A 15,647-nucleotide genomic window follows, 5' to 3' on the forward strand; every position below is an offset into this window, starting at 1 on the left:
TAGATCAGATCCTGTTGTTTGTGTTCAGATCCTCAATATCGTTGCACAGCCTTATTTTACATAGTTATGGCCCACTGTAAACACTTAGTATTATCATAGATGCTTACAGGTTCTAATGAGATGGTCATGAGCAGGTGTTCTCAGGGATTTGGTGATTGAAGACAGCATCTGAGAAGGGGGTTTTAATATTTTAAGGTATTGGCTGTTGATAGGACAAATCCTGCCTATTCACATACTTTGTTTGGATTTTTATATAATCCTGGCCCAGAGTGTTTTAGATAACTTTGAGTAAGTTGCCAATATTTGAAAATTTTAGAAATTTCTGAACATAAAATGCATGGTACTGACTTTTTCTGAAAAACAGATAATTTGGCACCACTGGTCCTGCATTCTGGTATGAAAATAACTCACTGGAGCTGAGTATACCCCTTAGAGTGCAGCATGTAGTCGGCTTTGTGACAGCCTTCACCACCCCATGTCATCTCCCCAGTGGTTCTCAGTTGGGAGCAGTCCTGCTTCCTTTCCATTCCTACCCCTGCAAGAAGGCACTTGAAAATATATGGGGGCATTTTTAATGGTTGTCAAATGAATGACTGGGCCTGGCTAGTAGCATTTTCTTTTCTTTTTTCTTTTTTAAGCTAACTTTTTGTGCCAATGCACAGGACAGTCCTGTAAAGTGAATTTTTCTGTCCCCAAATGTCTGTCACATCATTTTGAGAAAATGCTAATAAAATGGTGAAGTGGTGTTTTTTTTTCATGTGGTAGATTTAAGGGAAACTACTCATTTCTCTTTTAAATGTGGGAAAATGAAAGCTAGATGATGAGAGTTCTATTCTTACCTATAGCTAAGAAACAAGAGGAGTATAAGTAATTCTTTGCTAAAGTGGAAAACATTTCTTTTATGTGAGCAAAAGCATGTGTTTTTCAAAAACATACAGTATAGGCCATGGGTCTTGTTCAGTTGTTTATGGTCCTTTCCTGGGCCCTGTAAGTATTTGAATTTGTGACCCTTGCCTTGCTTTGTGTACCTCATTGTGCAGCATGTGTTTTGTACTGTGGAATTCAGTGAAAGTGGGGTCCTTCTTAGTTTTGTTCAGAGGTGTTTACTGAGTTAGGTGAAGAATCAGGTTTTAAGGTAATAATCCTTTAAGGCAAATCCATTGTATTTACTTTAAGTTTTGATATAGTGAGGTCTGTGACTTTACTGTACTAGCTTAGGTACCTTCATGTGCCATGTCCTAAGTGAATAGATCTTAGAAAGTCAGTGAAGGGATAAAAATTGGTGTGAAGTAAGCAACAAAAGGGAATTTGTACAATATAGGAAATGAGTATAGCTGGTATCTTTCAGAGCTGGGTCTGGTGGTCTAAAAATAATTGTGAATGGCTATAATTGAGGATATAAATTAAGTCTTCAAGTATAAAATAGACCCACAGCCCTCTGTTCCAGGGAGTAGAGCAGGGAGAAGGGAGCTGAGTACTTACATCAATGGAGGATCTTGAGGTTTCAGAAAGACTATTGGGGCTTCCAGAGAGCTTGGAATGTTAAGGATTTTTGTTTTTTACTGTAAGCATTGGGGAAACCTTGGTTTGTCCTTAAAGGGAATGAACCCCAGTAGATATCAGGTACATACATTAAAAATGTCACTCCATTAGGGCCTTCCTGCCTCTAAGGACTCTCTTCCCCGCATATTGTCCCATGACCCGGGGCTATGTGCTAGGAGCCTCCTAGATGGCTCAGTTCCACAGCCTGGTGTATAAGGTCCTTAAAGATTTGGCCACTGCCGTGGTTTCTGGCCTCATCTACTCCCCACCTGATCCCACCGCCTTGTGCCCTAGCTGTACGAATCTACCTGTAGTTATTTGTACTTACCATGCTCCTCCATGTCTCTAAACTTTTAAATATGCTGTGTTTTCTTCCCAGAATGCTTTTATTCCTTTGTCTTCATCGATAAAGCACAATTCATTTTTTTAAAACCTATGTCAGGTGTTTCTTCTGGGATATCTTTTTTTTTTTTGAGAGGTCATCTCTCATATTTATTGATCAAATGGTTGTTAACAACAATAAAATTCTGTATAGGGGACTCAATGCACAATCATTAATCAACCCCAAGCCTAATTCTCAACAGTCTCCAATCTTCTGAAGCATAACGAACAAGTTCTTACATGGTGAACAAGTTCTTACATAGTGAATAAGTTCTTACATGGTGAACAGTGCAAGGGCAGCCATCACAGAAACTTTCGGTTTTGATCATGCATCATGAACTATAAACAATCAAGTCAGATATGATTATTCATTTGATTTTTATACTTGATTTATATGTGAATCTCACATTTCACCCTAATTATTTATTTATTTATTTATTTAAATGAAATGCTGAAGTGGTAGGTAGATGCAAGATAATGGTAGAAAACATAATTTAGTGCTGTAAGAGGGCAAATGTAGATGATCAGGTGTGTGCCTATAGACTAAGTATTAATCCAAGCTAGACAAGGGCAACAAAACATGGGATATCTTTCTTGACATTGGGTCCCCCAAATTAATAGTAATAGTAACAATAACAGCAGTAATAGTAAGTGTGTCTAATTCACATCTGCTTTTCCCTACCTATCATGCACTCAGGTAAAAGTGACAATGAGGAGCAATAGGGATTTTAGTGGCGGGAAGGATGCATGTCCTGCGAATAAGCACTTCGATTCAAATTTAAAAACAAACAAAACTGTATTCTACTCAAAAAATACCCTTGTGTGGAATAGATTCAATTCATTGTTATTGTGAAAGTTGGATGTATCATGTTATAAATACTTACATGTTTGTTGTCTGAAATTTAGCTGATTTCCTAGCTGAGATAAGTAGGAGAGATGACAGTGTTCCACAGATATATTAATTAATGGTTTAGTTGTTAATGGTTTCTATTCAGGAGCCCTTGAAGGGCAAGGGCAGAGATTCTATAGATGGATGAAGACACAGAAGGGGTAGGGCTGAACTTGTCCTTTTTAGCTTGCATTTCCCTCCTACTGTTCTTTCTCCAGGGTCCACTAACAATTGGTTCTCTGATGTTTATATTTGTCAGTATGTTGAAAATAAACAGCCTGGTAGAGCAGTACAACCTAAGGAATAGAGTGAGTTCTACTCAAGAATGGCAAGAGGCAAGGATTTAAATAGCGTTTTTCCTTTGCGCAATCTACTTTAACACTCAGGAAGAGATAAAGAAATAGGCAGAGAAAGATACATGTGTGTCTTACTTTGGCTGCCATAGCAGAATACCATAGACCAGGTGACTCAAACAACAGAAATCTATTTTCTCGCAGTTCTGGAGACTGTGAAGTTCAAGATGAAGATTCAGGGTGATTTGGTTCCTGGTGAAGAGTCCTCTTCTCAGCTTGCAGACAGCTGCCTTCTCACCATGTCCTCACCTGCCTGGCTTGGGGCTGGAGGGAGGGAGAGAAAGCAAGAATGCACATGAGAGGTCTCTCTGATATTGCTTCTTATAAGTAAAAGTAGGAACTCCAGATGTCATAGTAATAATTTCCAGATATCACAGTTGCTCCTCACAGATTGTGTTTCTTTGGCTTCAATAAAGTTTTCCCCCCTTTTCTGTTCCACTTCTCTCCCCATTCCAGGAGCCCTTTCATGGTCTTATTGGTACAGTTTTAGTATAGGCTTCTTTATTTTGCAGGTGGAGACCACGTAGCTTTGCAAGACCAGAGTTAATGAAGATCTTACACAATTCACTGGATGATTCCTTCAAACGTCTTATTTATCCTCTCCTATGTAGAGAGTTCAGGTATGCTTCTTGTCTTATTTAGTTTTGTTTATTGTTTATTATTCTGTATGGTAATACGGCCATTAAAGCACATAGTAAATGTTGTTGATCCATTAACCACTCCAAAGAATTGAGTCAGGATCACAAAGTCTGAAATTGAAGCCTAGATTTCAATCTGTAGATGTGTTCACATGTATAAATCACAAAACATAGTGCTTAATTATGATACACTTTTCAAATTAAGACCACTTAATTTGTACCCCTTCCAATTCTGCAATACCAGTCTTGAGATTTGGCTTTGGAGAAACAGACTAAGAAGTTAATAGAGAAGTTAGTTGGAAGCAGTTTTTGAAGGTAAGAGAGCCAAAAGAGACATAAGGAAATCACTGGAGCACATGATGAATTTAGTTGCTATGAAGAGAGAGTGCTAATATATATGTTCTAAATTCCAAATGGTAGTTTGGCTAAATGATTATATAGCAATGATGAGCACATGTTGGGAGATGATTAAAGTGACCACCTAAGTGGACTAGCAGAAGAACTAAGAGTTACAAAGGAGAACTGCAAGAGAGGTCAAAGTACAGAATTGTTTTTATGGGAGGAGATGGAAAGAAATGTCAGGAGGCAAAAACCCTCTTTCCTGCTTCTCTCTAGTCTTTTGTGTTGGTGGTCAGTCTTTCAAAACTCCAGCCTTTCCCTTTTTCTTCTCATTTATAGATTTCAGTAAGCTGGGTGCTTTTTCTTATTTATGGATTTCAGTAAGGGTTACCTGGGAACTATAGATTTCTAGCCATCTCTTAACCTCACTAGCATTTATAGAAGCCTTTATAATGTTTGTTTTTCTTTTACTAGTCTTGACCATTTACTTTGGAGCTGTTTAGATCAGGGAATGAGGAGGTATATTAAAAAGGGTACACAGTTCTTTTGTGTAGCTTTTTATCCAAGTCATTCATTCTCTTGATTCATCCTTTATAGCCCAGACATTCCTTAAAAATACTATTTCTTTTGGAATCCTATTGCATTTCAAGTCTCTGTTAAGTAACATCTCTTACTTTTTGAATGCTGGGGCATAAAATTTAAACATAAGGGATTCTTATTCTTAATAAAGGAAACTATCTCAAAATTTCATTTCCTTTTGTGTATTTTTCCTTTATCATGTTTTCTGCTGTTGCATATAATGTTAGTGTTGCTTTTGACTTTTTGCATGTATTGATTTATATAGCTTTGCTACATATAGAATAATTTCATTGATATTTAATGTGAGTACTTTTGTGTGGGCTTGTTTAACATATAATCTTTCTCTGACTTCCATTAGCAGTGGGCAAACAAGAGCACTTTCCTTCTTTTTTTCTAAAATGCCTGGGGTTAAAAAGTTATATCTTATTTTAGTCCATAGGTTGGTTTGCAGCCATTGTCTAAAGATGTTTCTTTTGATAGAAATACTTGTAATTACTTGAACAGCAGCTGAGGGGGAAAACTCCTAACTGATTTTTAAAAAAAGAAAATTGCTTAATTCCCTAATTAAAAAGAAGTTTGTCCTAATATAGAAAAATAGAAAAAAAAAACCAGTGAAATACAAAGGAAAAAAACACATGATTTCATTACCTAGAGTTAACCATGGGTAAAATACTTTTCTCCATGTGTATATACTAAAAGAAATTATATAGACTATATTATTTTGCAGCCTTTTTATTCAGTTGACTATATATGAATGATGTGTAGTCTACTTCTGTATTTCTGTGATAGTTGTGATCATTCATCCATACTGCTGTTTTTTATTCCTACCACTTTCTCACTCCTACATTATCTTACATTATCAACCAAGTGCTATCTATTTTACCATCTTTTATTATATCTTGAATTTTGCCTTCTCTTGATCTTCAAGGTTACTGGCTTAGTTCAAGATATCATCATTGCTTGTTTGCATTAGTGTTAGGGACGTGGATGATCTTTGTTTAGTATTTTCCAATATTGCATATTTCACATTGCTATCCTAAAATCCCATCTGATTATTTCATGCTCTTCTACTTAAAATCCTTCAGTGAGTCTTCTCTGTCTCTAGAATTAAATCCAAGCTCTTTAGTCCTTTGTGATCTGGCTTCTTCTTGGCTGTTCAGCCTTGTATGTTGTTATTTCTTTTCATTTTAGCACATGAAATTACTTGCTTTTTCTATAATGGGACAAGCACTTTAACATAATGCTTCCTTTGCGTGGATCCTTTTCTCTATGCCCTCCATCTACTCTCCCTGTCTTTGCTTAATTCAATTACTTAATCTTGATTCACCTGAGAAGACATTTCTTAGAAATTTTTCCTAATTTAATTACCCCTCCCATGTGTCCCATTAGCATAGCACTTACTGTTTTATAGTTGTCTATTTTCCTATTTCTTCAACTGTATAATGGTCTTTAGGGCAGGGATCTTATCTTTTCAGCTTTTTATCTCTCACACTGGTCATGGTACTGACAACAAATGCTGCCTTGGTAAATAAACTTGAAATTAAGATATAGAAATAAATATCTGTAATGATACTTTTCATGTTACTTGGCTGAATGCAGGAAGAATGAGAATGAAATGTTATAGAAGATGAGAGAAAAGCCTTAAGAAACTGAATTAAGCCAGAAAAACTAATTAGCTATGCAAGCCTTTAGATATGTAGATAATTCTCTCAACACTGATACAAAGTGTACTTTGAATTGTTTTTGTGCTCTCAATTCTCTTCTGGCTGTGCATGAATGTTTTTACCTCCTATAATAGAGAAGATACACTTTTTATAAATTCTTGTGAATTTCAGGAAATAATAGGTTAAGAACTATTGTTAAGTAGATGAATGGTGTAAAACTTAGTTTCCAAATGTTTTTAAGTCCATTATAAACATCTATTTTTGTCCTAGAAGAAGTTCTAAAATTAGACTTTTAATTACTCTCTGGATAAAACTGGGAAGTTCCATACATGAGACATGGTTCTAGACTGGTTTTTAATATCTGTGGTCATGTCAGATCACTGTGAGAACTACAAGATGGGGAGTAAGTGTGGGGAATGGAAGGGAGTGAGAGGATAACCCTGAGACAAGTATAGGTGAAGGCGTAAAAGTAAGTTGTGGTGGAGGAGCCTGCTTACGATTTGATAATTTATCACTCTCATTTTGTGTTTATATTTTTATCAGCTGATCAACTTTAATTTGACATTTCATTTGATATCCAAATCTTTATATACTGTCTCTCCCATATACACAGATAGGTATAGATTTTGTATATAAAGAGTACAGATGGGAAAGCAATGTAGGTATAACATACTTACCAGGTTTGCTTCAGAATTGTTTGTGGTACCATATGTTGCTTAAGTTAGCAAAATAGACTCAATATGATTTTGTAAATGATTTTTATCTTAAGTTATTTTGTAATAATAAATACTTCTGTAAGGAATAACTGTATAAAATGAATTCTGTTCTTTTTCTGGAAGAAAATCTGGGTGAATGAAGACTAATACTTTCTCTTTTTTTTCTTCTTTCCTATTTTTAAAGAGCCAAACTAACATCAGATGCAGAGAAGGAATCAGTAATGATGTTTGGACGGAACCTTCGCCAGCTCCTTTTAACAAGCCCTGTTCCAGGGCGCACCTTGATGGGAGTGGATCCTGGTTACAAACATGGTTGCAAATTAGCTATAATTTCTCCTACCAGTAAGCATGACTTTCAGCTTTTCATATAAAAGTTCTTTGATTGGCCTTAAGTGTCACTTCATGTATTTAATGATGATTTGGAAATAATGTTAATTTTCAAGGCTTAGAAAATGATTTTCTCACATACAAAGATATGGGAACCAGAGACTCAAGCTGCATATTTGTCTTATTTGTTGATCAAACCTCTCAACATATTGCCATCATTTATGCCCTTCCCTTGGTCACAATGGAGATATTGAGGATTAACTAGGTTCAAACTTTAATAACTTTATCTCCCATTAATTTTATTTGTGATACATTTCAATTCTGTGCATATTTTAAATACCACAGGACATTTTTGTTTTGTCCAGTCAGTATTTTTTTTTCCCATTTACTATCTACCCTTCTTACTGCTCTTCATTTCTTTCTACATTTCTGTGTTTCCATTTGAGATGATTTTCTTTCTGCCTGAAACTTTAGGCTGTTAGTTTTAATGTGGGTCAGCTGGTGACAAATTGTGTCAGTTTTTGTCTGCAAAGGGTCCTGATTTGTCTTTATTTTTTAAAGAATATTTTGGCTGGGTATAGAATTCAAGATTGGCTGTTACTTTTAGTACTCTAAAGGTATCATTCCATTTTGTTTCGTTTTGTTCCTGACTACTGGGGTTTCTGTTGAGAAGTCAACTAAAAATTTTATTATTGCTCCTTTGAAGGTAATACCTTTCTTTCTCTAGGTGCTAAGATTTTTTTCTTTGTGGTTTTCAGGGTTTTTCTCATAATGTGCTGCTTAGCATTATGTGTATGTGGTGGGGGTTTTTTTGGTGTGAGTTTCACTTGGAGTTTATAGGACTTCTTTCATTTTTTTCTGGAATTCCAATTACATGTATATTAGACTTGTCAAGTTTCTTTTTCTTCTATTTTCCATTATTTTATTTACTACTGATTGTCTTTCAATTAATTAATTCTCTATTTTCTTATGTCTCATCTGCTATTAAATCCATTCACTGAGTACTTCAAGTTACTATGTTTTTAAGTTTTGGAATTTCCTTTTGATATTTATGAAAGATAGATTACAGCTATGTAGTGAACTTCATCCTTTAAATTTTTAAAAATCTTTTAAATTTTTCATACTTTTACCTTTTATTGCTCTTAAGGCATTTATTATTTATTTGTTGTTGTTCTTTTAGTTTGGTTTTTCATTTCTGAAATAACTTTTTCTTTCATATTTAATTCATTCCTGAGTTCTCTTATTTCATTTCTGAGGTTTTCTAATTCTGATTTTTGTTAATCTCATTATGTATGTATGTGTGTGTGTGTGTGTGTGTGTGTATTTTTTTTTTTTTTTGGTAACTTCTTACATATTAGATTATGGTTTTTCTCTTTTTGTGGATACACCTTTCTTTAAGAGCATCATACTGGTCTTCTTAAGATTTTTGGTTTTAAAAAAATAATCATTCTGTATGGAATTTGACTATAATCCTTTTTTGTTGCTTAGTTCGACATAAAATTGGTTTTCCTTAACTTTTAGGATAGAAGGCTGGATTAAGAAGGTTGTCTAACTGTATATCTCTAGAACTATCACCTCTATTTTTTTCCAAATTATTAGTGGGGGGAAAAAAACCCTCTGTATTTGTGGATAGAGAGATAGTCTCATACTTTCTGTAATTTGCTTCCCTGTTGCTTTCCTTCCTTTTCATGGACATTTTTTTCCTTTGCCCGTATTATCCTTACCTTGCTCAGTATGGTGTGATTCCAGTTTCTTCTCAGTGTGGAGTTTTGTCTTGAAAGGGATGTTCTACTGTTAGTTTAAACAGTTCATGGAGATCACTGTTTTCCAAATCTTTCTGAACTGTTGGACAAACTTAGTACTGACCTATACATTAGAGTATGCAAAAGTCTTCCCCAGTTTAAGCCCTGGGTCTCAAACAGACCTGTTGTGATTTCCAGGGAAGTACCTTTTGATATTTTTAGAATTCCTCCATTTTTAGGTCCATGAGAAAATCCATTGCTTCTCTCTGCTTGCTCCCACAGAAGTTCTGAAGTTCTGATGCATGTTGGTCTTGATAATTGTCAGGGCATTTATCTACTTGATCCTCTTTTGCGTTTGTTGGGGACACTTTGTTATTGATAGAGGCATGGGTTTTTGGTTTTTGCTGTCCAAATTTCTCTTTTTATGTTGTGCATTTTTACAATAAATGGGAAATATATTTTATTACTGTGTTTTCCTGCATCTGTTGTGACATATGTATTTGCTTATAATATCATTTGTATTGCTGTAGGGTAATTTTTTTTTTACACCTTTATATGCATACACACACACACACATGTATATATGTATCTGCAGTCTGTTTTATTAAGACTTTTCCAAGAAAGTATCCTTTTCATTGTGTAATCTAAATTAACATAAAGTCTGTAATAGTCTCTCTGTATTTTTAATCTGTGCTGAATCTCTAGTTATATCCTCTTTTAATGTCTAATATAATTTATTTGTGTCTTTCTTTTTCCTCATTGATAGTACTAAAAATATATGGTTTAATCAAGTGATTTTTCACTTTAAACTTCTTGATCCTCTCTATTTTTTTCTATTTTATTAATTTCTGCTTTTAACTTTATTATTTTCTTCCCTCCACTTTCTTAGAGCTTATTCTTTGTTCTTCTCTTCCTAAGTTGGTCACTTAGCTGATTATTCCTATCTTTAAGATCATTACTCTGAAATTTTTTTTTTTTTATTTATTTTTATTTTTTTTTATTTTTTATTTTTTTTTAGATAATTATTTTTTATTGAAGGGTAGTTGACACACAGTATTACATTACATTAGTTTCAGGTGTACAACACAGTGATTCAACATTTATATACATGATAATTCTAAGTACCAGCTATCACCATACCAAGTTGTTACAATATTTTGACTATATTCCTTATGCTATACATTACATCCCGGTTACTTATTTATTTTACAATTGGAAGTGTGTACTTTTTCTTGGTTGTTGTTGTTAAGGCATCTCTCATATTTATTGATCAAATGGTTGTTAACAACAATAAAATTCTGTATAGGGGAGTCAATGCTCAATGCACAATCATTAATCCACCCCAAGCCTAATTTTCGTCAGTCTCCAATCTTCTGAAGCATAACAAACAAGTTCTTACATGGAGAACAAATTCTTACATAGTGAATAAGTTACATGGTGAACAGTACAAGGGCAGTCATCACAGAAACTTTTGGTTTTGCTCATGCATTGTGAACTATAAACAGTCAGTTCAAATATGAATACACATTTGATTTTTATACTTGATTTATATGTGGATACCACATTTCTCTCTTTATTATTTTTAATAAGATGCTGAAGTGGTAGGTAGATACAACATAAAGGTAGAAAACAGAGTTTAGTGTTGTAAGAGAGCAAATGTAGATGATCAGGTGTGTGCCTGTAGACTATGTGTTAATCCAAGCTAGACAAGGGCAATAAAACATCCACGTATGCAGAAGATTTCTCTCAGAACAGGGAGGGTGAGGTTCTAAGCCTCACCTCTGTTGATCCCCAATTTCTCACCTGATGACCCCCCTGCGACTGTGCCTGTCTTAGGTTGTTCCTCCCTTGAGGAATCTTACCCGTCTCTGGCTAACCAGTCATCTTCCGGGGCCATACAGGGAAATGTTAAGTTGGTAAGTGAGAGAGAAGCCTTATTGTTTGAAATGGTTAGCTTTTTATTTCTTTGCATATTTATGCCCTGTGGCTTCTATGCCCAGCATTTGTCTTGAGGTGTCTTTACCACTTGGAGGAGTTATGATACTCGGTAAATTTGATATGAGGCACGAATTCTATTTAAGAATTCGTTGTAATTAGGAAGGAAGAAGAAAAGCTATAGAAGTAGCAGGAGGGAGAAAACATGGGAAGATTGATTATTTCTTTGACATATCTTCTTGTAGAGTAACTTCAGCATGTATAGATTTTAAGCTACTACTTAAATTGCGCACACACATTAACATAATAGGAGTATAGTTACATAACCAAAGCATATCTGTAATTACCAGCCATCTCCAGTGAAACCAAGAAAACCAGTTAGGCACCCTAGGCATTTGTGAAAACTTATCAATGATATGATGGTTATTATCTAACTGAATTTGAATAGTTTGAGAAAAATCAGACAAATTAAAACAACCCATTCCTGGGCACTGTTCACATCCCATATGTTCTTTTAACAGTAAATAGTCTGTAGTTGTAAGATTTTGGAGCGCTACAATTTGCACTTCTCCTAATTCTTGGTTGAGTTCCAACAGTATAGATCCAGTCAAATTTGTTGTTTTACTGTATGCACAGGCCAGCTTAGATATCTCCTTCATTCCCATGGCAAGTCCAGGAGCTGGTGGGATGAGTGCATCTACAGCTGTAGCAGTGCGTGGATTTTGTTGGGGTTTTTTGATGATCATCTTCTGGCATGAGTCTTCCCGAGAGTGCTGATGTTGGAAGTTCTCTTTCATATCGTATCTTAGTTCATTTTCCGGGTAGCCAAATTAGGCTTTGATCCTCTGTATAAACACAAACAGACCCTTTGCCTACACTTTTATATGTCCTTTATATCATTGTGTAGAACTCATTAGAGGTCACCACATAGGAACTGCATTTTTTTTTTTTTAATCATTAATCTACACTTACATGACGAATACTTTGTTTACTAGGCTCTCCCCTATACCAGGTCCCCCCTATATACTCCTTTACAGTCACTGTCCATCAGCGTAGCAACCTGTTGTAGAATCACTACTTGTCTTCTCTGTGTTGTACAGCCCTCCCCTTTCTCCCACCCCGCTATGGATGCTAATCTTAATACCCCCCTTCTTCTCCCCCCCTTATCCCTCCCTACCCACCCATCCTCCCCAGTCCCTTTCCCTTTGGTACCTGTTAGTCCATTCTTGAGTTCTGTGATTCTGCTGCTGTTTTGTTCCTTCAGTTTTTCCTTTGTTCTTATATTCCACAGAGGAGTGAAATCATTTGGTATTTCTCTTTCTCTGCTTGGCTTGTTTCACTGAGCAAAATACCCTCCAGCTCCATCCATGTTGCTGCAAATGGTTGGATTTGCCCTTTTCTTATGGCTGAGTAGTATTCCATTGTGTATATGTACCACATCTTCTTTATCCATTCATCTATCGATGGACATTTCGGTTGCTTCCAATTCTTGGCTATTGTAAATAGTGCTGCGATAAACAAAGGGGTGCACTGATCTTTCTCATACTTGATTGCTGCATTCTTAGGGTAAATTCCTAGGAGTGCAATTCCTGGGTCAAATGGTAAGTCTGTTTTGAGCATTTTGATGTACCTCCATACTGCTTTCCACAATGGTTGAACAAGTTTACATTCCCACCAGCAGTGTAGGAGGGTTCCCCTTTCTCCACAGCCTCGCCAACATTTGTTGTTGTTTGTCTTTTGGATGGCAGCCATCCTTACTGGTGTGAGGTGATACCTCATTGTAGTTTTAATTTGCATTTCTCTGATAATTAGCGATGTGGAGCATCTTTTCATGTGTCTGTTGGCCAGCTGTATTTCTTTTTTGGAGAACTCTCTGTTCAGTTCCTCTGCCCATTTTTTAATTGGGTTATTTGTTTTTTGTTTGTTGAGGCGTGTGAGCTCTTTATATATTCTGGACGTCAAGCCTTTATCGGATGTGTCATTTTCAAAGATATTCTCCCATACTGTAGGGTTTCTTTTTGTTCTATTGATGGTGTCTTTTGCTGTACAGAAGCTTTTCAGCTTAATGTAGTCCCACTTGTTCATTTTTGCTGTTGTTTTCCTTGCCCGGGGAGATATGTTCAAGAAGAGGTCACTCATGTTTATGTCTAAGAGGTTTGTGCCTATGTTTTCTTCCAAGAGTTTAATGGTTTCATGACTTACATTCAGGTCTTTGATCCATTTTGAGTTTACTTTTGTATATGGGGTTAGACGATGGTCCAGTTTCATTCTCCTACATGTAGCTGTCCAGTTTTGCCAGCACCATCTGTTGAAGAGACTGTCATTTCGCCATTGTATGTCCATGGCTCCTTTATCAAATATTAATTGACCATATACGTCTGAGTTAATGTCTGGATTGTCTAGTCTGTTCCATTGGTCTGTGGCTCTGTTCTTGTGCCAGTACCAAATTGTCTTGATTACTATGGCTTTATAATAGAGCTTGAAGTTGGGGAGTGAGATCCCCCCTACTTTATTCTTCTTTCTCAGGATTGCTTTGGCTATTCGGGGTCTTTGGTGCTTCCATATGAATTTTTGAATTATTTGTTCCAGTTCATTGAAGAATGTTGCTGGTAGTTTCATAGGGATTGCATCAAATCTGTATATTGCTTTGGGCAGGATGGCCATTTTGACGATATTAATTCTTCCTAGCCATGAGCATGGGATGCGTTTCCATCTGTTAGTGTCCCCTTTAATTTCTTTTAAGAGTGACTTGTAGTTTTCAGAATATAAGTCTTTCACTTCTTTGGTTAGGTTTATTCCTAGGTATTTTATTTTTTTTGATGCAATTGTGAATGGAGTTGTTTTCCTGATTTCTCTTTCTGTTGGTTCATTGTTGGTATATAGGAAAGCCACAGATTTCTGTGTGTTGATTTTGTATCCTGCAACTTTGCTGTATTCCGATATCAGTTCTAGTAGTTCTGGGGTGGAGTCTTTAGGGTTTTTTATGTACAGTATCATGTCATCTGCAAATAGTGACAGTTTGACTTCTTCTTTGCCAATCTGGATTCCTTGTATTTTTTTGTTTTGTCTGATTGCCGTGGCTAGGACCTCCAGTACTATGTTAAATAACAGTGGGGAGAGTGGGCATCCCTGTCTAGTTCCCGATCTCAGCGGAAATGCTTTCAGCTTCTCGCTATTCAATATAATGTTGGCTGTGGGTTTTTCATAGATGGCCTTTATTATGTTGAGGTACTTGCCCTCTATTCCCATTTTGCTGAGAGTTTTTATCATGAATGGATGTTGAACTTTGTCAAATGCTTTTTCAGCATCTATGGAGATGATCATGTGGTTTTTGTCTTTCTTTTTGTTGATGTGGTGGATGATATTGATGGACTTTCGAATGTTGTGCCATCCTTGCATCCCTGGGATGAATCCCACTTGGTCATGGTGTACGATGGTTTTGATGTATTTTTGAATTCGGTTTGCTAAAATTTTGTTGAGTATTTTTGCGTCTACGTTCATCAGGGATATTGGTCTGTAGTTTTCTTTTTTGGTGGTGTCTTTGCCTGGTTTTGGTATTAGGGTGATGTTAGCTTCATAGAATGAGTTTGGGAGTGTCCCCTCCTCTTCTATTTCTTGGAAAACTTTAAGGAGAATGGGTATTATGTCTTCCCTGTATTTCTGATAAAATTCCGAGGTAAATCCATCTGGCCCGGGGGTTTTGTTCTTTGGTAGTTTTTTGATTACCGCTTCAATTTCGTTGCTGGTAATTGGTCTGTTTAGATTTTCTGTTTCTTTTTGGGTCAGTCTTGGAAGGTTGTATTTTTCTAGGAAGTTGTCCATTTCTCCTAGGTTTCCCAGCTTGTTAGCATATACGTTTTCATAGTAGTCTCTAATAATTCTTTGTATTTCTGCGGGATCTGTTGTGATTTTTTCCTTTCTCATTTCTGATACTGTTGATTTGTGTTGACTCTCTTTTCCTCTTAATAAGTCTGGCTAGAGGCTTATCTATTTTGTTTATTTTCTCGAAGAACCAGCTCTTGGTTTCATTGATTTTTGCTATTGTTTTATTCTTCTCAATTTTATTTATTTCTTCTCTGATCTTTATTATGTCCCTCCTTCTGCTGACCTTAGGCCTCATTTGTTCTTCTTTTTCCAATTTCAATAGTTGTGACATTAGACCGTTCATTTGGGATTGCTCTTCCTTTTTTAAATATGCTTGGAGTGCTATATACTTTCCTCTTAAGACTGCTTTTGCTGCGTCCCACAGAAATTGGGGCTTAGTGTTGTTGTTATCATTTGTTTCCATATATTGCTGGATCTCCATTTTGATTTGGTCATTGATCCATTGATTATTTAGGAGCGTGTTGTTTAGCCTCCATGTGTTTGTGAGCCTTTTTGCTTTCTTTGAACAGTTTATTTCTAGTTTAATGCCTTTGTGGTCTGAAAAGTTGGTTGGTAGGATTTCAGTCTTTTGGAATTTACTGAGGCTCTTTTTGTGTCCTAGTATGTGGTCTATTCTGGAGAATGTTCCATGTGCACTTGAGAAGAACGTGTATCCTG

The 15,647-nt window shown here is 35.9% G+C and overlaps 1 protein-coding gene across 2 annotated transcripts in view; it reads left to right on the top strand.

Annotated features, from left to right (window-relative positions):
• Positions 1-15,647, top strand: part of SRBD1 (S1 RNA binding domain 1) — a 226,603-nt gene that overhangs the window by 63,539 nt on the left and 147,417 nt on the right. For both annotated transcript variants that reach the window (XM_057497248.1, XM_057497247.1), the window contains exons 11-12: positions 3,678-3,785; positions 7,286-7,443. In XM_057497248.1, coding sequence (XP_057353231.1) covers positions 3,678-3,785; positions 7,286-7,443 — 266 coding nt within the window. The remainder of the gene's footprint in view (positions 1-3,677; positions 3,786-7,285; positions 7,444-15,647) is intronic.

This window comes from Manis pentadactyla, chromosome 2 (assembly GCF_030020395.1).
Source record: "Manis pentadactyla isolate mManPen7 chromosome 2, mManPen7.hap1, whole genome shotgun sequence".
Taxonomy (NCBI): domain Eukaryota; kingdom Metazoa; phylum Chordata; class Mammalia; order Pholidota; family Manidae; genus Manis; species Manis pentadactyla.